Genomic DNA, 21,478 nt, shown 5'->3' on the forward strand with positions numbered 1-21,478 from the left:
GATGAAGAACTTGGGGCTCAAAGAGGTTAAGTAACTTTCCCTAGGGTCTCTCAGCTAGTTAGTGACAGAGTCAGGATTTGAAACCAAGTCTCTTTTACTCCATAGTCTGGGCACTTACACTCATGATGTTAAATTGATTATGGTTATCGAGTCTTCATCTCTGGCCTCAAGGAATATGGAACCAAATGGAAGAGAGAGAAATCTAAATAAAATATTTTAAGTGTGCTAAGTCACTTCAGTCATATCCAACTCTTTGCGACCCTATGGACTGTAGACTGCCAGGCTCCTCTGTCCATCGGATTCTCCAGGCCAAGAATACTGGAGTGGGTTGCCATGCCCTCCTCCAGGGGATCTTCCCAACCCAGAATCTAACCTGTGTCTCTTATGTCTCCTGCACTGGCAGGCAAGTTCTTTACCACTAGTGCCACTCATGTGTTAAATACTGCTACTTGGAAGTAGATACAAGGAACTATGGGAAAAGGAGTAATTAACTCAGCCAGTGATCATGACAGCTTCGAAAAGGAGAAGATATTTGAATGGGGCCTTGACAGATGAGTAGGAGTTACCTAGGCTAAGATGGGTAGATTTCTTGTTCGTTTAAGGATGTGAGAACTATTAACTTGGAAATAAATTTCATGAAAACTTCACAGTACTTCACAACTTTTTCACTTTTAAAAATGTTTATATAATGCATCAATTTCTTTAAAAGACTAACGTGAGAAAGCCTTAAAAAAAAGAAAAGAAAAGATTATTAGGACTCTTTTTGCTTATTTAGACTTCAGTGGCTCTTGAGACCTTCTCTGGCTTTTGAGCTGCTGAACTTTATTTGGCCCAAAAGCGGGGGAAGAGACTGTTTCTTTTGTAGAAAAAAGAGTGTCACCTTCAGCTTCAGTCTAACCATAAATGAAAAAAAAAAAAAAAAGAAATGTTAGTTACTCAGTCGTGTCTGACTCTTTGTAATCCCATGGATTGTAGCCCGCCACGCTCCTCCGTCCATGGGATTCTCCAGGCAGGAATACTGGAGTGGGTAGCCATGTCCTTCTCCAGGGGATCTTCCTGACCCAGGGATCAAACCCAAGTCTCCTGCACTGCAGGCAGATTCTTTATATCTGAGCCACCAGGGAAGCCCATGGGGGATTCCCAAATACTCCACACTGATAAGCCTGCAGCAGTATGGAGCCAACTGTTAGCACTAGGGGAAAGTGACACCAGCCAGAGCCCTTATCAGCTTGTCCACATCGCCTTCTTCATCCTGTGTTTCTCTAAACTCTTACCAGTCTCCTAAGAACTCTGGGGCCAGATGTATCAGAGAAATGGTAAGAACAACACTGAGAATACTAGTTCATTTGAGTGTTAGCTTTGCCTTCTTTTCTCTCTTTGTTTGTACACAAACCCTGGGATTTGCAGCCCTCTCATTGGAATGCTCTTGTCTCAGTTACTTGTCAGCACATAAATCGCCGAGACAGATGGCCCTGCCTCAGTGGCAGCAGGTCTTATCAAATTTAATATTTGTTCCCGGCAGCCCAAATGCAATCAGCAAATTACAGACATAGAAACGAGAGTTGAAAGTAAATATCGTCTCCAATGTCAGCAACAGAGAGTCCTCAGTCATGTGGTTGCCTGGGATATGCCTTAATTCTCATGTAGTGGGGGAAAGTGAAGTGAAATTGCTCAGTCGTGTCCAACTCTTTGCCACCCCATGGACTGTAGCCTACCAGGTTCCTCCGTCCATGGGATTTTCCAGGCAAGAATACTGGAGTGGGTTGCCATTTCCTTCTTCAGGAGGTCTTCCCGACCCAGGGATGGAACTCGGGTCTCCCGCATTGTAAGCAGACGCTTTACCATCTGAGCCACCAGGGAAGTTATAGTGGGGGGAAAGGGGTCATTTATTGAAGTTATTTGGTTCACCACCACCCCCTGCCTCCCAGTGGCTCTCACCCAGAGAGACAGGTGCTATCCTGGTCTTATGAACAGAGAAGGAAGCTCTCTAGCTGTGTTTAACAACCCTCTCCCTGAGAGAGCCCTTCTACCCGTTCAACCTGGATCCATCCTGCTGCAGTCAGCGCAGCTGGGCACTCACTGTTTACTCTGTTATCAGTGGCTGCCTTGTCGTCTCTTTCCTTGCCAGGCAGGATACTCACAGTTGGCAAGAAATCTTGCCGCCCTTGACATCCTCAAGGACAGGCATTTCTTATTTCTTCTTTTATTACTGGAAGTGACATATGGCCTGCTAGGTCCTCAACACTCCTGTCCCCACCGTCACTTCCCAGGGAGCTCTGGGACCCAGGCCCTGCAAAACCCCTGATAGATCTCTTTCCAGCCCCCTCTCTCACCCAGCCCCCACCCATAATCTGTCACCTGCCATGGATGCCTCTGATCTGGCTGGGAGGGCAAGGGAATTGGATTTATAAAGAACTGCTGGCATCTGAAACCGGCCAGCACTGCTCTAGGCTGTCAGCTGAGCAGAGGAAGAAAGAACAGTTTGGGTTTGATCTCAGGGCCAAACAAAGCTCCACACGGCCTCTAAACCTCCGTGGGGATCGTGTGTAGGTTAGCGTGTGTTTGTTTCTGAATGAGTTCTCCTGGGACCTGCTTATGAGTCTTTGTGTGTGTCTTTCTGTTGTCCCGGTGTCTCTTGGTATGCCTGTTTCTGTGTCTATCTGGGTCCCCATCTGGACACCCATATTTGTGGCTGTCACTCTGGGTACTTTGAGAACTTATACACATTTCTGTGACTGTGATGTCAACGTGCGGGCTGGTCTCTTTATGACAATGTCCATGTGGCTGCTCTGGTCTGGCATGCCTCACTAACTCCCTCTGAACTGGGAAGACATGTCTTTGATGTCACCTCCTCCAGAAAGCCTTCCTCTGATTGAGTTACATGCTCCTCTTCTGTGCTCCTGTAATATCCTATGTTTGTACCATCAAAACACCCATTTTCTTTTTCTTCAACTTGACCCTGAGTCCCCTAAGACAAGATCTGCATTGGCTGACCTCTGTGTGCCCAGCTCCATGTCTGACACCCCAGAAGCACAAGAGAAATGATTTTTCAATGAAAGATGCAGACATTACCATATACTGAGTGCTTATGCTTACTACAACCCACTCCAGTGTTCTTGCCTGGAGAATCCCAGGGACGGGGGAACCTGGTGGGCTGCCATCTATGGGGTTGCACAGAGTCAGACACGACTAGAGTGACTTAGCAGCAGCAGCAGCATACTTACTACGAATCTTTATTTTTCCACACCATGTAACATATGGGATCTTAGTTCCCCAACCAAGGATCAAGGCAATGCTCCCTGCGTTGGGAGTGTGGAGTGTTAATACTGGACCACTGGGGGAAGTCCTAAGAAAAATTTTTTACTTACACTGTTACACTGAACTGTCATAACAGCTCTCTGAAGTAGAAACCCTTAATAGCTTCATCTTACATGTAAAGAAACTGAAGCTCAGAGAGGTTAAGGAACTTACTAAAAACACAGTCACTAACATAATGAGTCAGAACTTGAATTCAGATATGGGCTAACCTCAAACTCTAAACCACCATGTCAAATGGTTGTGGATGGATGGGTGGGTGCCTTGGTCTATAAGGGGTCAAAGACAGTTATCAACATTTTTACCAGGGCCTTCCAGAGCTGGAACGTTACATTCTGCATGCCTTGATTGGCTCATCTGTAAAATAGGGAAATGGAGAGCTTGTATAAAAAGTAGATGGGAGATGAAGATCATATGCATTGATTACTTTAAAATATATTTATTGAGTGCTACTATGAAAACCCCTGGAAACAAACACAATTTCTTCCCTGAGAGCTTGTGAAAATGTGAGACAAGGGCATCTGATCTTCCAAAGCATTTTCCACTCATCAAATGTCAAGCTGTAAGTCCTTGGCCTCTCTCTCCAGCTGTCAAGGTGCTGGGCAGTGCCAATGCCCTGACAGCCATTTGAAGCTGCCTAGGGCTTACCGTCCACAAGCAGTATCCCTGGACTCTTTGGCTAGTCTAGTACCTACTTAATCAAAAGGTAGCTACTCTGGCCTCTATTTCTTTTATTCTGTCTCTTTGAAGAGAGATAAAAAAAAATGACCCAATGACTTACACCTGCAGGCAGATTTTCATTTTAACAGGTCACAAAACTCTTGACCCGAATAAATATTATTTCTGACCCTAGGGTGTGTGTATTTTGGGGAAAGGGAGCAAGGCTTTAGCTTTAGACCAAAAATTCCAACAAATTCTAAAAAGAGAATTTGTTGCTTTGTGGAAAATGTACAGATATTGATGAGTGCATTTAACAAAGTACACACACGCATCAGTAACCTAAACAATGAGATCGGTTGATTTTTCTAGCCTTCGTTCTGCAGCCTATGTGCTTTCTGATCATTGTGATACAGTGAATGTGAGCCGTTCCATGCTACTTAAGAGCTTTCATATTGATTGATGTTCTTGGGTACATAGTGTTTCCCATGAGTATCATAATATACTTAACCATCCCTTGTGGTTACACATTTACATGGATTTTTGCCTGTTCTAACCCAGAGACAGTACATCTTTGCACATACAGCTATTTCATTACGTTAAATTATTTCCTTTGGGATAAATCCCCACCATGTCCTTTGTGGCTTTAAAATAATGGACTCCATTCTCCAGAGCTGGATCTCTACAGAGGCTGGTAGAACAGAAGAATTCCAAGGCATGTTAAACAGGACCAGGTTTTCCCCTAGACCAGATGCCTTCATTGTGGACCCAGAACGAGCCAAGTGGGCAAGTTTCAGTCCCTGCAAGGTCACAAGCTTGCAGCTGACAGTAGGAGACTCAGAGTTAACAGGTTGGATGGGACTCAGGTGGTGGATCTATGGGAGTGTTTTTGGCATCACATGGTTTCATGTTCACATCTTTTCTTTTATCAGCATGTGACCCTGGGCCAGCCACTTAACCATGATGACACTCCATTTCCTCATGCATAAAACTGGTCTAATAATGGTGTGCTTCTCATTGGGTGTTGTGAGCATTGCACCTGGTGAACACAGGGCGCTGCCCCTTGCTTCCCTGTAAGATCAGGTCTCAAACTCAGCAGCCCAATTTTAAGGTCCATTTTGCTGCTCCCAGCAACCCCCAGCAACTGTCTTCCTTCTCCCTCCCCCTCTGCCTTTCTCCCTTGTGCTTTAACAAGTGAGGCAGAATCAGGGCTTCAGGTTTCAGCAGGACCCTCTTTCTAAGAGGCCTCAGTTTTCTCTATGACTGTTTCCTGCTGACCCCACAAGGGAGCAACCCTGTCCCGCAGAGGAAGGGCAATATAGTTGTAACCAGAACCAGCTCCACGGGCCTGTGAGAGCTGGTGGAAGGGCGCTGTTGAACCAAGACGCACAATCTTTCCTACTGTCAGAAAGGTCTGCGTCCAGGATGCAGGGACTTCTGACTCTAGAAAAGGCCTCTGCTTAGAATCCTGACCCTTTCAGCCTGATCCTGGTGTGGACACGCCTTCAGGCTCCTTCTCATCATTTTGTTCCCACCACTCTTTACCCTGCAGCAGCAGCTCCCACAACCTTCCAAATCACTTGCAGAGTTCAGGGCAGAGTCTCAGAAAGGGGTGAGCTGTGTCTTCATGGAAACATTGATGTGGAACGATGGACTTAATCAAGATCAAAGTTTTCCTGGGAGCTGTTGATGCTGAATTTAGAAACAGACATGCTGTTGTTCTCTGGTATCTTTAGCAACAAAATCAAACCATTTGGTTTTTTTCCCCCACTGCTTATCATCTGAGATCTTGCTGGAGGTTCAGAAAGCCTTCCATTTGAAAGGAAGTCCCAGGAGCCCACAAGACTGGGGTGCTTGGGTCTGAAATGGTCCATTACAGGCGATGTGGTCCCATTCCTCCCTGGGAGCACTCCTCCCATGTTTTCTGCTGGTCTTTCTGCCCAGAAATTTCTACAGTGCAGGCTGTTGGTGAGTGTGAGACAAAACCTCAGCTGATTCCACTTTTGTAGCAGAGAATACATCTTGTGCAATCTGTTTTAGTGGTTCTAGTTTTGACTGCTTTATGATTTGCTCTATTTATTCTTGCCCCCATTCAGAGTGAAATCCCCTGGCCTCATGTCCACAAAGCTGAGAATCATATTTATGGACATAAGGTTAGAACTGGGTCACATTCTGTTTACCTAAGTGGGTTGATGGAGAGAGTATAGGCAACCCTCCCTATAGTTACAAGAATGTTTAGCCTGATTTTTCCACTCATAAACAGTTGCACAAGGCTTGCAAGCATGGAGAGTCCTGTAACAATGGCCTCTGTGGCCCATAACAGGTATTAATGGCAGTCATTTTGCTGGCAATGACAGCTACCTCTGAATTTCTCTTTCCAACAGACACGGTTTCTCGGAGTTTACTTTGTCTCATCCCAAGAGTTCCTTGCTAATGCCTATGTCTTAGCTGTGCTTCTGTTCCTTGCCCTCCTACTGCAAAGGACATTTCTGCAAGCATCTTACTATGTCGCCATTGAAACTGGAATTAACTTGAGAGGAGCAATACAGGTACTTGAATGATTATCTTTTCACTATGCAATAAGGACCACATCATGTGTCCTCATGAACACTCAAGAATGATTTTGCTGTGAATGTATTGTTTTGTTGCCTTTTGACAGTGTTTTGAAACTAACCATTGACAAGGCAGTGTGACACGGTGGTAAGTGCCTTGGGCTAGCCTTGGAACTGTAGTAGTTCCAGCCCTAGTTCTGCCTTGGACTAGATCTGAGATGTCAGCTGCTTAGCCTTGAAGTGGGACAGACATCACTAATCAATCACAGAACTTTTTCCCTGCTGAATGCAAGTGCAGCCTCATAATCCTTCTATAAATACTGTTTCAGGGCTCTGCTACTGGACAGTCTTCTATGGCTACAAAAAAGCGTCTTTGACATACCAGGATTAGACCACCTGAGTAGCTCAGATGGTAAAGAATCTGCTTGCAATGCAGGAGACCCAGGTTTCAATCCCTGGATTGGGAAGATCCCCTGGAGAAGGGAGTGACAATCCACTCCAGTATTCTTGCCTGGAGAATTCCATGGACATAAGAGCCTGGTGGGCTACAGTCCATGGGGTCACAAAGAGCTGGACACAACTGAGTGATTTCAGACCAGACCAAGATCAATTTGAGCTCTTAAGTCTAAGGCCATGATGAGAGGGACATATCTGGCCTGGTAGGTACCTGGGTCTAGGTTCTTGTTACTGCCTGCTGTGACTTCCTCCTCAGAGTCTGTTGGAAGGCTGATCAAGGTCAGGAAGGATTCAGGGACCCTTTAGGCAAGGTAGTGATGAGCCCCAGTGTTTTCATTAGAATTTTAGTTCCACTGTTCGAATGGAGAGACCCAGTGTGATAGTGGCTTAAACAGGATGGAAGTTTTGTCTTTCACGTTTGGTCAGGACTAATACAGTCATCAGAGATCTTGGCTCCTTCTGTACTGGTGTGCTGCCAGCATTCTCACATGACTTTGTCCCATGGTTTAATGTGACTATGGATATCGCCACTATTGTGTCTACATTTAAACCAACAATAATAAAGGTGGGACAGTAGGAGGGAAGGCTGCCTTCTTTTCAAATCATGATGCAGAGATCTTCACCCATCCCACTGGGGAGCAATTGGCCCCATGGCTATACCTAGAGAGGCTAGAAACTGTGGCTGTATTCTTGACAGGCTTTTATACCCTGCTACAAATTCTTTTTATGAAGAGAATGGATAATGAGGGACAGCTAGCAGATTCTGCCATACCCAGCAATTCCTATGAAGTCAGTAGAACACTAAGAGGTTGTGACTAAATCCCAAAGCTGCCTCATTCTTCAGAAATGTTCCTCAAAGTCATTTACATCGACTGGTCCTCTGGGAGCCAGGATAAGAAGCACTGCAGAAAAGGGACTAAGGAGAAGGGTATAGCCTAGGCTGGGGACAGTGTCAAGGTCCAAACTCTGGTTATCTTGGTATAGTCCATGTGAATGGCGCCCCCACAAGTTGTGTAGTACACAATTTGTGAAGCTATTCATGACAACACTCCATCTCCAATGCTTTTTTATTGAAAAGCAGAGCCATTTCCTTATGGAGGTCTTCATGTGAAAATAATGGAAAGATCCCAGAAAATCCAATACCCCTAAGACTCATAGGGGTTCAGATCTAGGAGAACCAAGCTATTGCAAGTTCAGAAAACCTTTCTAAAATCCCAACCTCTGTTCAGAGCCTTCCAGTGATAAGCAGGCACATGCCACTACAAACAACAGCCAGTTTTGTAGCCAAGCAGTTTAGTAATTAAATCTACTTTCTATTTCTGTCATAAATCACACTCTAACCTAATATTTTCCAATTATGCTAAAAGAGCCAAATATGGCTTTTTAATGTATTAGCATGTAATTGTTTTTATTATACTGTCTGAATATTTTGCATGAATAAGAAAGATTAATTCATTATGTCCCCAAAAGAAAATGCTGGCATTAATTATGGGAACAGATCAGAAAAAAATTCTTCCTTTCAAAGATTTACAGAAATCTATAGATAAAGATTTATGTCTTCATGAGTTTGAGAACAACCACAGTTCTTGCACAGAAGTTTATAAAGCAAAATTGTATGGTATATACTATATTGTATATAATTTTTGACATATATCAGGTTTTAGTTGTGTAATTCTGTGGATGCTTGTCTTTACTTAATAATGCTTTCTTTGTTAGTTTACTTATGTTCCTACTTCACTGAAACTAGATTTATTATTATTCTTTAAAAATCGATTGCATATAACTTAGGATAAGCCTAGATCTGTCAAAAAATGTCATTGCCATTATTTTAAACCTCAACTATGGTGTACATAAACTCAAAAAAGACAGAAGAAGTTCATGCTTTAAGCAGACCTGCCCCATGAAAAAGCCTGGCTTTACACAAAAGATGAATTAAGGGCTGGAAATCCACCTTACAACAGAATGCACAATAGAATTTCCTTCAAGAGCAGACATCCCCAGGTCATTAAGACAGAAATGCATTTTTCCTTGTTTCAGGACACATAGCCTGAAAATTGCCATCTTTCTGGGAGGCACAATCGCTCTGCACATAGAGCTTTTAGGTTCAGAGCTCATGGGAAGCCATTACCATGGCTGTTCCTCATGTGCCCTGGAGAGACAGAACAAGGTCCTCAGGGGTGGCTGGACTCGGGATAGTGTTAGGGCTGATCGACATACACATTTGTCTCACATAAGACCTTCCCAGGCTGAACCCTTGTATTTATTTTAGGCTCAATTAAGACAGGATTTAGCTCCAGAGCAAACCCCTTTCCCCATTGGAGAAACCACATTAAAACAGATGGCTGCCACCTTTCATCATTTTTATGGCTCTCAAGTATATTCTCCACTGGCCTCCAGTAAATCAAGAATACAACTGGGCATGAAAATCTGCTTTTAAGATTTAAAAGCCAATTAAGTCCTGTCTCCAAGGGAAAGGTCTTGCTTGTTGGGGATTCCTCATGGGAATGCTGCCTCTCTGACTTGCTTGGACTGTAGTCAAAGCCCTTTACCTCTCTGAGCCTTAGCTTCTCCATTTATAAACCTGGAACAGTCACACGGTGCCCTTTACAGGGCTGCTCTGAGGCTCTTTGGGGGGATGCCTGAAAAGCCCCTGGCACTTTAGAGACACACGGCATCTGGAGAGGTGATTAGGGGGTTGATGATGACAAATGCGAAACACTCTACTCTCATTTCCAGACCAAGATTTACAATAAAATTATGCACCTGTCCACCTCCAACCTATCCATGGGGGAAATGACAGCTGGGCAGATCTGTAACCTGGTAGCCATCGACACCAACCAGCTCATGTGGTTTTTCTTCTTGTGCCCAAACCTCTGGGCCATGCCAGTACAGGTAAGGGGTATGTGCTTTGTTGGGAGTTGGGAGACACAAAATCGGAATCTGCTGGTGCATGCCCGGTGGCTAAGAGCCTGCCATCTTCCATTCCATGTTTACCTATACCTTTCACCTCCTTGGAATCTCCATGGGTGTATCCATGTATCCTGGGTGTCTACACTGCCTCACACTCTCCAAGGGGTCTAGGCATCTCTCTTGATAATCAAAGAAGGCAATGGTTACTAAGACTTTAAAAGTGCAGCCAACCTTAAAAAAAAAAAAACCTGAAGGATAATCATGTGTAGAACACTTTCACATAAAAGTTGTGTTATAGCAAAGTACTTACTTACATTGAAAAGTGTTCATGATGTGTTTTTAAGTGTGTTTTTAGTATTCAAAACATGTATCTAAAAACATGATGTGTTTTTAGTATTCACAGTGTGCTTCCTGCTAAATTGGAATACACATATGTATGCATTTGCACAGATCCACACAGGAAAAAAAGAACTAAAGGGCCTCATGGGGGCTTACAAATGATTTTTTAAAGAAATGAATTCTTTTTATTTTTTTCACTTAAAGTTATTTATTTATTTATTTTTTACTTTGCACTATTGTATTGGTTTTGCCATACATCAACATAAATCCGCCACAGGTATACACGTGTTCTCCATCCTGAACCCCCCCCACTCCTCCCTCCCCGTACCATCCCTCTGGGTCATCTCAGTGCACCAGCCCCAAGCATCCAGTATCATGCATTGAACCTGGACTGGCGACTCGTTTCATATATGACATTATACGTGTTTCAATGCCATTCTCCCAAATTCTTTGTAGAATTCTATTGATTTTTAGCTGTGCTGAGTCTTTGCTGCTGAGCGGGCTTTTTTCTAGTTGCCGTGAGCGGGGCCTACTGTTCATTGCAGTGCACAGGCTTCTCATTCTGGTGGCCTCTCTTGTGGGCTACAGTAGTTGTGGCGTGAGGGTTCGGCGGTTGCAGCTCCCCGGGCTCTAGAGCACAGGCTCAATAGTTGTGGTGCACGGGCTTAGTTGCTCCACAGCACGTGGGATCTTCCCAGATCAGCGATTGAACCCATGTCTCCTACATTGGCAGGTGTGTTATTACTGAGACACTGGGGGAGCCCTGCAAATTTTTAATTTATTCATTTCTAAATTCTCCAATAAGCCTGTTTTAATTTTGGAAATCTAAAACATGGCATTTTCTAAAGCCAGACAACTTTTGAGATTGGCTGTGGAGGAGGCACACTCTCCTCCGACAACAGAATGAGAATCCTTGGCATGATTTACTGACTCCTGGCCTCATCTGCTCCTTCTCCCATCCTGAGCTCTTCCACCACAGAGTCTGTGACTCCTGTCCTGTGCCTGGGGGTGAATCTTCATTCTGGCGCTCAGGTCAAAAGCCAAAATCCCAGATCCATTCTCAGAAAGTCTGCAGGCTCCCTGGGTTCAAGATACTTAACCTATCCTGAACCTTAGTTTCCTCATCTGTGAAAAAGGGGACGATTCCTACTCTTTGGAGTTGCTCTGATGATTCAGTTAGATAATGTAAGCAAAGCAGCAAGCAGGGAGCCTGACATAGAGTGTTGTTTAGTCGCTCACTCATGTCCAGCTCTTTTGCAACTCCATGGACTGTAGCTTGCCAGGCTCCTGTCTGTGGAATTTCCCAGGCAAGAATACTAGCATGGGTTGCTGTTTCTTTCTCCAGGGAATCTTCCTGACCCAGGGATCGAACCCACGTCTCCTGCTTAGCAGGTGGATTCTTTATCACTGAGCCACCTGGGAAACTCAAAGTTTTTATTTAAGAGACACTAAAGGAAAATAGAAGAGCCTTGTATAGGAAGGCAGCTAGACAAGACTAGAAGAAGTGTGTTAGTCACTCAGTCATGTGACCCCATGGACTCTAGCCCACCAGCCTCCTCTGTCCATGGAATTCTCCAGGCACGAATACTGGAGTGGATTACCATTTCCTTCTAGACAAGTTTGGATGTAGGGCAGAAAATCTGATGGTCCTTTTTATGGTAACAGTCATATATGCTATCCCCCACTTACTCACTCCCAGACCCCTGTGCCCTCTCCACTCTGCTAAGATTTACCATTTTATCTTTTATCATTTTACTTGTTTTCCCTTGAACAACTCGTTTCAGGAGATTTTGTCCACCAAACTGCTACAAACCTGGTTACTATTAATAATAGTTTTTATTGCATATGGACCATTGCTAACAATACTAATACTAACAACTAATAACCCAGGCCCTGTGCCTGGCCTGTCCAGCCTCTCTCACTTGTGTAATTAACCCTCACAACATAGTGGGAGGAAAGTTAGGTAGGAATCTTTACCTCCACTGATTACTTGCTGCTGCTGCTGCTGTTTAGTCGCGTCAGGCGTGTCCGACTCTGTGTGACCCTATGGACTGTAGCTGGCAGGCTTCACTATCCATGGGGTTCTCCAGCAAGAATACTGGAGTAGGTTGCCATGTCCTTCCTCCTCCAGGGGATCGTCCCAACCCAGGGACTGAACCCAAGTCTCCTGCATGGCAGGCAGATTCTTTACCGCTCAGCCACCAAGGAAGCCCCCACTGATTACTTATCTATACTTATTTATCATGACGCATCATTTGATTTTCTAGGTTTTTACATTTGTTTTCTAATATTTATTTATTCATTTGGCTGCACTGGGTCTTAGTTGCGGCACATGGGATCTTCAGTATTCATTGTAGCATGCAAACCCTTAGTTACAACCTGTGGGCTGTAGTTCCCAAACCAGAGATAAAACCCAGGCCCCCTGCATTTAGCCGCCAGACCACCAAGGAAGACCTTGATTTTTTGTTTTTAATTCCTCGAAGACTGTACCTTTGCACTTAGAGCTTTGACCAGCCCTCCAGACCCAGTATTACCACCAGAACTAATATAATCCCTTCAACCAGCTCAGGATTCCATATGCAGCCTGGTTATCCACAGGGCACATGAGGCTTTTGATGGTGTTAAAGAGAGCTCAGGAGCCCCATTCCTTCATCCCCAAAGGCCCTCCCTGATTGGAATCTTTTTTTGATTACATATGCCTTTTAAATAACACTTTCATTGAGATATAATTCACCCATTTAAAGTGCACAGTTCAGTGGGTTTTAGCATGCTCACAGAATTATGCAACATCATCATAATTTTAGAACACTTTCATTACCCCAAAAAAGAAACCCATACCCATTGAATGAGTCACTCCTCATACTTGCCCCCAGCTCTACACCGTCACAGATCTACATATACTTCTTTTATATAATTTTTATTGGTGTATAGTTGATGTACAATGTTGTGTTAGTTTCAGGCGTACAGCAAAGTGAATCAGTTATATATACACCTATATCCACGCTTTTTTAGATTCCTTTCCCATATAGGTCATTACTTTTGAAAACGTAATGAAACTTCTCAGAAAAACAAAAGTGCATTCACACGTTTCGCCTACAATTTCAGGGGCTTTGTGGGGCCCCTGAAGCTTATGGACAACTATGTTAAGGAACTTGCCCATAGTGGGGACCTCTGTGCCACCTCATCCCATGAGCATTGGAAGCCCGGAGAGGGCAAGGGCTTTACCCTGGGCAACTCAGCAAGCTGGTAGCAACACCATACCCAGGTATATCCTTTCTGTGGTTCCCTAGTGACAGAGTTCCCATGAGGTTTGTTTGTTTATTTTAATAAGGAGGATCAGCCACCTTGTCTCCAGCTGTATGCCAGGCATTATATATGTGCTTATCATATATGTTCATTTAATCTTCACAACCCTGGAGAACGACATGGTAACCCACTCCAGAATTTTTGTCTGGAGAGTCCCGTGGACAGAGCAGCCTGGAGGGCTTCAATCCATAGGGTTACAAAGAGTCGGACGTGACTGAAGTGACTTAGCATGCAGTCTTTACAACAGTTCTGCTAAGTGGGAAGTTAAAATCACCACTTTAAAAATGAAGAAGCTGAGACTCAAGATTTCACAGCCAGTAAGTGCTGGGACTGCATTCAAACTCAGGGCTCCCGACTCTTGGACTGTGATCGCCCCACTACTACACGAGATTGGTCTCCTGCCCTGTGACTAGGAGATAAAATCGTCTTTTTATTCCCCACACTCGCTTTGCACACTCCAAATCCCTGATTTCTGGTGTGTTCTTCCACGTGGTCCATTCAGACCCCTGCAGAAGAACAGAGTAGACAGAGGGTCTGGGGAGCGTGACACGGGGTGGGTGAAGTGTGAGGATGAGCCTGGTGGCAGCAGTGGTCACATCCCCAGCAGCTGCCAGCCTTGGAGGTGGTGGTGGGTACAGATACCTACACCCAGCCGGGGCCCTGGGAGTGCTCTGGGAGTGCTCTAAGAGCTTTTGTGGTGTCCATCTTTAACCCAAGCTGCTGAACGACACCCTGATTGCCTCCAAATGAGGATGCCAAGGATAATTTTCCAGAATGATGTTGGGAGTGGGTTCTAGCAAGAGTAGGAATGTTCCCTAACGTGCTCTTCTGCCCGCCCGTGCCAGCATTTAACATCAGTTAAACACTGGGAAGTAGGTGGTGAAGGGGTCATTTACCAGCCCCTAAGAACCCGCTAATGGAGGAGGCTTTCTGTAATTAATAAATATTACAGAGTCAGCCACCCACTCCTCTGTCCTTGAGATGCTGCAGGAGCTTTGTGCCAATTTGATGAGGGCTCAGGCAGTGCAGGGTCAACCTAACCTTTTTTTTTTTTTTTTCAATTAAGGAAGACAGCACATCTGTTCTTCTAGAATAAGCCCTGAATTTAGAAGTGTCAGCCTTTGACGGCAACCTGCGAAATTGTCATCTTGAGGCTTTGGGGGTTTAGCAAGAGTAATTTACACTTCTCATCAATATTCAGAAGCCGGCTGTCACTTACATAAAGCTAGAAGCAGAATGAATTCTCTTTTTAGAGAATACCTACCAGATTCATTAAAGATTAAAGACAGCAGGAACATTAGAATAAAAAGTAAACTCTCAGACCCTGGACTGGTTTTGTCGGGCACGGATGCAGTTCCTTCCCCCTTTTCTCAGGTATCACTTTTTCCAATAGAGTGAAATATCAACCTTGATAAGCAGCAAACTGAACAAAGGGCACCATCACCCTTTGTGCAGCCTCAGCTCTGAGACGGACTTCCATCTGGAAGGTAGACCTGGAGAGAGTGAATGCCTCAGTCAAGCCTGCAGATAAATGTAGTCAGTTGCCAGTCCAGAGACTCTCTGCTTGTGTGCGAACCCATCACATTAATCCCTCCTTCTGAAATCACACTGTCACACCTCCTCTTCTTTCTCCCAGGAAACTTGGGGAGGCTGGACACCAAGGCATGTCCCACTTTAGGGTAATGGGGTTGGGGAGGGTGGAATGCAGACTTTGTTAGTACCCCTGGCAGGGGCTTCCCTGGTGACTCAGTGACACAGAATCTGCCTGTCAGTGTGGGGGATGCAGCTTCCATCCCTGGGTCGGGAAGATTCTCTAGAGAAGGCAATGGCACCCCACTCCAGTATTCTTGCCTGGAAAATCCCATGGACAGGGGAGCTTGATGGGCTGCAGTCCACGGGGTCGCAAAGAGTTGGACACGACTTAGTGACTGAGCAACATCGACACGACGTGGCAGGGCAGCCCCCAGGTCAAAGGGAACTCATCTCCGTGACCCTCCCTCAGATCATCGTGGGAGTGATTCTCCTTTACTACATCCTCGGGATCAGTGCCTTAATTGGAGCGGCTGTCATCATCGTGCTGGCCCCTGTCCAGTACTTTGTGGCCACCAAGCTCTCCCAGGCCCAGCGGAGCACACTGGTAAGTATCCACAGTGTGCACGTGGCGCCCCCCCATCCTTCCCCAACTCGTCTCCCCTCATGTTGGTGGGTCTCCTCACTCTCCCCTGCGTGCCGCCAAACAGCCCCTCACACAAGCACACCGTGGCTGGCCTTAAGCAGGTCACCACCGCCGTCCAGACTTCAGTTTCTTTGTGAAATAGGGTTCATGCAGGGGCATTCCTGTGGGGACAGAAGCTTGGCATCATCTGTAAGACGGCGAGGGCATTGACTCAGCTCCTTCCTCTTGGGTGGGATGGCGGCAAAGGAAACCTTCCTCTGACTTGGGGACTTCTGGCAGGAGTACTCCAATGAGAGGCTGAAGCAGACCAACGAGATGCTCCGTGGCATCAAGCTGCTCAAGCTGTATGCCTGGGAGAACATCTTCCGCGCGCGGGTCGAGATGACTCGCAAGAAGGAGATGACCAGCCTCAGGGCCTTCGCCATCTGCACCTCCATCTCCAGTGAGTACCCCCTGCCTCCGCCAACCAGCCAGCAGTGTGTGCTGCTGCCTACATGCCAGGATAGGGCGTCAGGGCTGGAGGAGGAAGTAGGGGTGCAGAAGCAGGAGACTTTGGGACCATCCCATCCAGGAATGATCAAACCCTCTCTTAAAGCTGCCAGAAAGCAGTGTTCTCAGCCATTGATCCAGCAACTGTATTGAGAGCCTGCCACGTGCAGGACACTGGGCTGGCCCTCAAGATACAGTGATGAGAAAGACAGATGTGGTCTTTGATGTCTTACTAAGCTGATATGTTATTGAGAGGCCTCAATAAGTGAATAAATAACAGCAGTTTTGAATTCTCTCAAGTGTGAGGACTTCTTTCAATAAGTCAGGCTGAGCTGCCACTGCCCTAAGGGAGCTACAAGGAAGCTTTTGTCTCCCTGGAGCCATAGGGGTGAGAAGTTTTCTCTTTAAAGAACAAAAGCTCAAACTTGAGGTATTTACAGGTATCGGGACTGAATTTACATTAGCCAAGTGGTTTGGGAAGCCCAAATCCAGAAAATAGAGAAAAAAAACCCAAACGCATAAAACTCTTATGGTCCCAGAAGATACACATATTAAAACCATTTTCCAGAGAACATAGGACTCCAGTGGCAAACATTCCTGTTAAATAATGAGCTAATAATAAAGAAATTAAAATCCACCAGAAAAGATGTACCATCAGAGTGAAAGTCAGCAAATGCAAAAAATAGAATTAGTTCTTCAATACTTAGAGATGATAGAATAGTTTGAAAGAGGTAATAAAATATATGTGTTAAAATAACTAAAGAGCTAAAGGAGGGCACAAGGCAAAACAGCGAAAAGAAAGACAAAAGAACTCAAAATTAGAAATTCAGTTATTGAATTCAGATGGCTCCCTTGTCAGAGTGAGCATATAGAGATCAGGCAGTGGATGGAGTCCTGGCCTAAGTTTATCTCCACAGTTGGTCTAGTAGCTCCATGGACTCACCTCTTTGCAGTTACTGCCCAAGTACATAATCAGGATATAGATATTTAGCAGCTAGAAGACCCCATACTGATTCCCTGATCTGCCCAGTTTAAGAGCCATTTTGATAGGAAGGGCTGAGGGGAAGCCCCCAAAGAAAAAATTAAAAGGGCAAGAACTCAGTGTACAGGTTAAATGAATTCACATAGCTGAAGAGGGGATTTGTGAATAAAAAGATATATCTGTGGAAATTACACCGAATGTGGCAGGGATAAGTAAATGGGAAATGTTTTTGCAAGTTGGGAGAACCATTTTACAGATGGGAAATTGAGGCCCAGAGTGGGTTTCTCCCTGAGGTCACTTCTGAGGTTAATAGCATGGCTCAGACTAGATTCTCTGGAATCTCTGAGACTCTCAGAGCTGAGAACCTAAATGAGGTGAAGAAAACTTAGGACACAATGGAACACCGCTTTCAGGCTGAGGTCTCTGAATGGAAGAGAAGCAACCTAGAATGGGCTTTGATGGGAATGGGAAATAAAGAAGGAAGTTAGGAGAGAGAGACACTACCACCCCCTCCACCAGCTGAAGCTGGTTCTTTTGGTGTGCCAGGAAGAGACATATGTGCGGGCGTGCCAGCAGTGGGCAGCAGTGGAGGGTGCACTGTGTTTCCCAGAGAAGCATGGGGGAATGAGATGGGATGCGGGTCATCTGTGTGTTCCTGGCAGTCCACTGCCTAGAGAGAGGGTCTTGCGGGGCAAAGTGGCCTGCATTCAACCTGAAGGTTCTCACAGGGCAGGGCTTGCACTGAGCACCTCCTTGTGTCCGCCCAGACAGCACAGGACAGATGGTACCCTGGTCCATGCGGCAGTGACCAGGCCATCCACCATCATGGCACCAGCCATGGCATCTTTCTGCAGGAAATCCTGCTAAGAGCTGGTTTTCACAGAATGGAGTGATGAGCCTGGCAGGCTTCCTGGACTCCTCATTGAGACACTCCAGGTTCCTCTGCCATGACCCTGTGGCCTCCTCCTGGACTGAGCACTTGATCAGTTCAGTTCATTTGCTCAGTCGTGTCCAACTCTTTGAGACCCCATGGACTGCAGCCCACTAGGCTTCCCTGTCCATCACCAGCTCCCAGAGCTTACTCAAACTCACGTCCATCGAGTCGGTGATGCCATCCAGCCATCTCATCCTCTGTCATCCCCTTCTCCTCCTGCCTTCAATCTTTCCCAGCATCAGGGTCTTTTCCAATAGGTCAGTTCTTCTCATTAGGTGGCCAGAGTATTGGAGTTTCAGCTTCAGCATCAGTCCTTCCAATGAATATTCAGGACTGATTTCCTTTAGGGTGGACTGGTTGGATCTCCTTGCAGTCCAAAGGACTCTTGTGAGCACTTGATAGAACAGGAGAAATTGGGAAGGAGCCTCTGGGGAGCTCAGGGAAACCAGTGTCCACAACCCCAGGCCTTCTTCAGCCTGTCTGTCAGCTCTGCCTACCCCTGGGCCTGGCCATGATAACAGTAACCCACACTGTGTTCAGCTCCGTGAGTTACAGACACCTGGCTTCCAGACACCCCATCGGGAGGAACAGCTGTTGAGGCAGGGGAGGGCTTCTCCCTCCAACAAGAATGTGGCAGGGTGGAGTGGGGCAGGCTCACCGTTGCTACAGTGGGAGAGAGAGATGGGAAGCAGTAAGGAAATTGGGGGCACCAAGTCCCCAAGATTCCCGGCAGCAAGGTAGAGGCAGCCTTGGACCGTATAGACAGGGGCATGTGGGCGCTCCTTTGCATCTAGGAAATGTATGCTCATTTCCTGCGATCTGAACTGCATCTCGCTGGGACATGGCTTCCTATGTAAACAGCATTATAAGATACCTAGGTTTCCGGTCTAGCCCAATGAAGCCTGTCTAACAAATGCTCTTTGTCCTATGGGCCCCCTCAGGGCTTGGGGCAGGAGGACCTAGGGTGAGGAGACTGCTTGTTGTCCAGAGCTGAGATGACTCTGGAAGGAATCAGGGGCTCTGGAGCTATGCAGGGGCCTGCCCAGGGCCCCTAGCCTGTCCAGTACTTGGTGACTTAGAAAGATAAACAGAGCAGCCGAGGCTGGTCCATGGGAGAAGGGAGAGAGGGGGACAGGAAAAGCCCTCGGAGAGAGAGAGCTTGGAAAGCCAAGTGCTGCTCGCTGTGTGTTCACCCTTCCTGGGATGGGTTTCTCTGTGTTGGTTGATGGTGGGATAGGGAGAGACAGGTTAGGGGCCCTGCCAGGCTGAAGTTTTTGGCTTTGAGTGTGTTTTCATTTACATCCTCCTGGACTTCCTGCCTTCTGCTCTCTGTCACCTGGAATTAGGACACAGGTGATTAGGCTTGAGGTAATGGGGCATCTTTCATTCTTGCTTCTGGCACCAACCATGGGGTCCTGGTGCCGCAATGGAGCCCTGGAGTCACGTTTCCTGATGGGGCCCTTCGGTGGTGCTGCCTGCTGGGTTTTCAGTCTGGTCATCGTACACCAGGCAGTCAGACTGTCAGGCAGACAAGGTTACCTCTGACACTCTATCTGATGGTCTCAGTGTCAGCATCACTGAGATGTCCTGTGTGTGGAGCCCTGAGCTGGTGCAGGGCAGGTCAGCTCAGAGGGGTGAAAAGGAAATGAGTGCAGTTTCCCTGCTATCAAAATCCAGAATGGGTATTTCCTCTTGAAGAAAAACAGGTGTGAGTTACTCAGATGGCACTGAGTGAGCCCTGCCCTGTGTTAAGCACCCAAGAGGCCAAAAGATGTGCTCCTGTTCTCACGGAGTTTATACTCTGCTGAGAAGTCAGGGCTCACGTACATGAGACAGTGTGGCTGGGAGTTCTCAACCACAGGACCTGCTCTGCACTGGCTGCTCAGCGAGCCTGACTGCACTAACCCTCACAACTCTGTGAGTTGTGTGCCCCTGTTGTCCCATTTTACAGCAGGAAAGACTGAGGCTCAGGAAAGTGAAAGGACTCTCTGAGGTCCTCAGCCAATAAATGGCAGAGAATAGAGAAGAAGGAAGCCTATGTGGGCAGAGAGTGCACACAAAGCTTCATGCAGAAGGAGGTTTGGCTGCAGCTGGCACAGGCCAGGTTTTAGTAAGTAGAAGACCAAGTGAGGAAAAGCAGGGGTGAGTGCTGTGCCCACTCCTCTTAGAAGTCAGTCCCACCCTTGTTTTCTTGCAGTACCCACATAGCTCTAGGTGTCCAGTCCAGCCATGAATTGGAGAACAAGCTCTGCAGAGGTGACAGAGGGGTCCCGGGCCCTAACCATCATCCAGCCAACATACTGCCTGTTCAGTCTGTCCTTTGTGCGGCACTCATTCCAGAGCCTTCTCTCTTTCCCAGACTCTACTGAGGCCCTGGGCATTAATTAGAGAGGAGCTGCATGGCCTTTGCCTTCCGCGTCTTGTGAGAGACCATGACGTGAACAGGGGCCATGCCTGTGGTCAGTTCTAAATCCCCCGGGTTTGCTTTCATGGTGCACTGCTGGCCCTGGCCTCTTTTTATTTCATTCCCATATCTAATAGATACTTACTGAGTACCTACTATGTGTCAGGGCCTGGAGGACGCCAGGTGGTGAGAAGAAATACCAGTCCCTGCGGCAGGCTGCTCACAGTGTAGTAGGGAAGCCAGATGTGCAACTGTGCCATGAGTGACAGGAGCAGAAAGGGGAATCCATCGGAATGGCACCCAACCTAGTCTTAGGGGTGGTGGGTGTCAAGGAAGGCTTGTGGTAGGTGGAACCCACTGCTGATGCCCAAAGAATCATATGTCAGTCGAGTAAGGGAAGAATGTTCCAGGCCCAAAGGCTGAGAAGTGAAAAGGATGACAGTGTGTTCAAGACTGAAATACACTGCTGTGAGCAAAGATCACAGGGCCAGACAGGGCTGCATCTTGTGCGCTGGGTTTCCTCCTGAGGCAGGAGGCGTTGGAGGAGTTTAAAGGAAAGGGGTTTGCCGTCTCTTCCAGTGTCTGTGGTCAGGGGCTTTCCTTCTTCCCACACTCTTCCCGGTTGGGTCAGAACCACACCCAGGTGGTTCACGTTGGATAAATGTGACTGGCCTCATACTGTGTGCTGAAAAAAAAAAAAACCTCCCCCGCCAAACCCAGCTCTGCCATTCACGGAGCACCCAGCACCTGCCCCTCCTGGAAACCCAGGGCCTGGCTATTCTTGGCAAGTCGTAAGCTCCCTCTTTCCCCCTGGGTGGAGACCCCAGACAGCCCGTGTCTGGGGACAAGGTGACTTCCAGACTTCCCCAGCTTCTCGGGACTTCTTCAGCATCTGCTCTTCCTCCGCCAGCTGGGGCAGCCGCAGTGGGCTGCCGATGCATATCCTGGCCTGCCTGGA

General features: G+C 46.7%; 1 protein-coding gene across 2 annotated transcripts in view; it reads left to right on the forward strand.

The window, feature by feature from the left end:
* Positions 1-21,478, forward strand: part of ABCC8 (ATP binding cassette subfamily C member 8) — an 81,536-nt gene that overhangs the window by 16,891 nt on the left and 43,167 nt on the right. For both annotated transcript variants that reach the window (XM_040258260.1, XM_040258261.1), the window contains exons 7-10: positions 6,357-6,521; positions 9,717-9,872; positions 15,538-15,672; positions 15,991-16,153. In XM_040258260.1, the coding sequence (XP_040114194.1) occupies positions 6,357-6,521; positions 9,717-9,872; positions 15,538-15,672; positions 15,991-16,153 (619 nt within the window). The remainder of the gene's footprint in view (positions 1-6,356; positions 6,522-9,716; positions 9,873-15,537; positions 15,673-15,990; positions 16,154-21,478) is intronic.

This window comes from Oryx dammah, unplaced genomic scaffold (genome assembly GCF_014754425.2).
Source record: "Oryx dammah isolate SB20612 unplaced genomic scaffold, SCBI_Odam_1.1 HiC_scaffold_17, whole genome shotgun sequence".
In the NCBI taxonomy this organism is placed as follows: Eukaryota; Metazoa; Chordata; class Mammalia; order Artiodactyla; family Bovidae; genus Oryx; species Oryx dammah.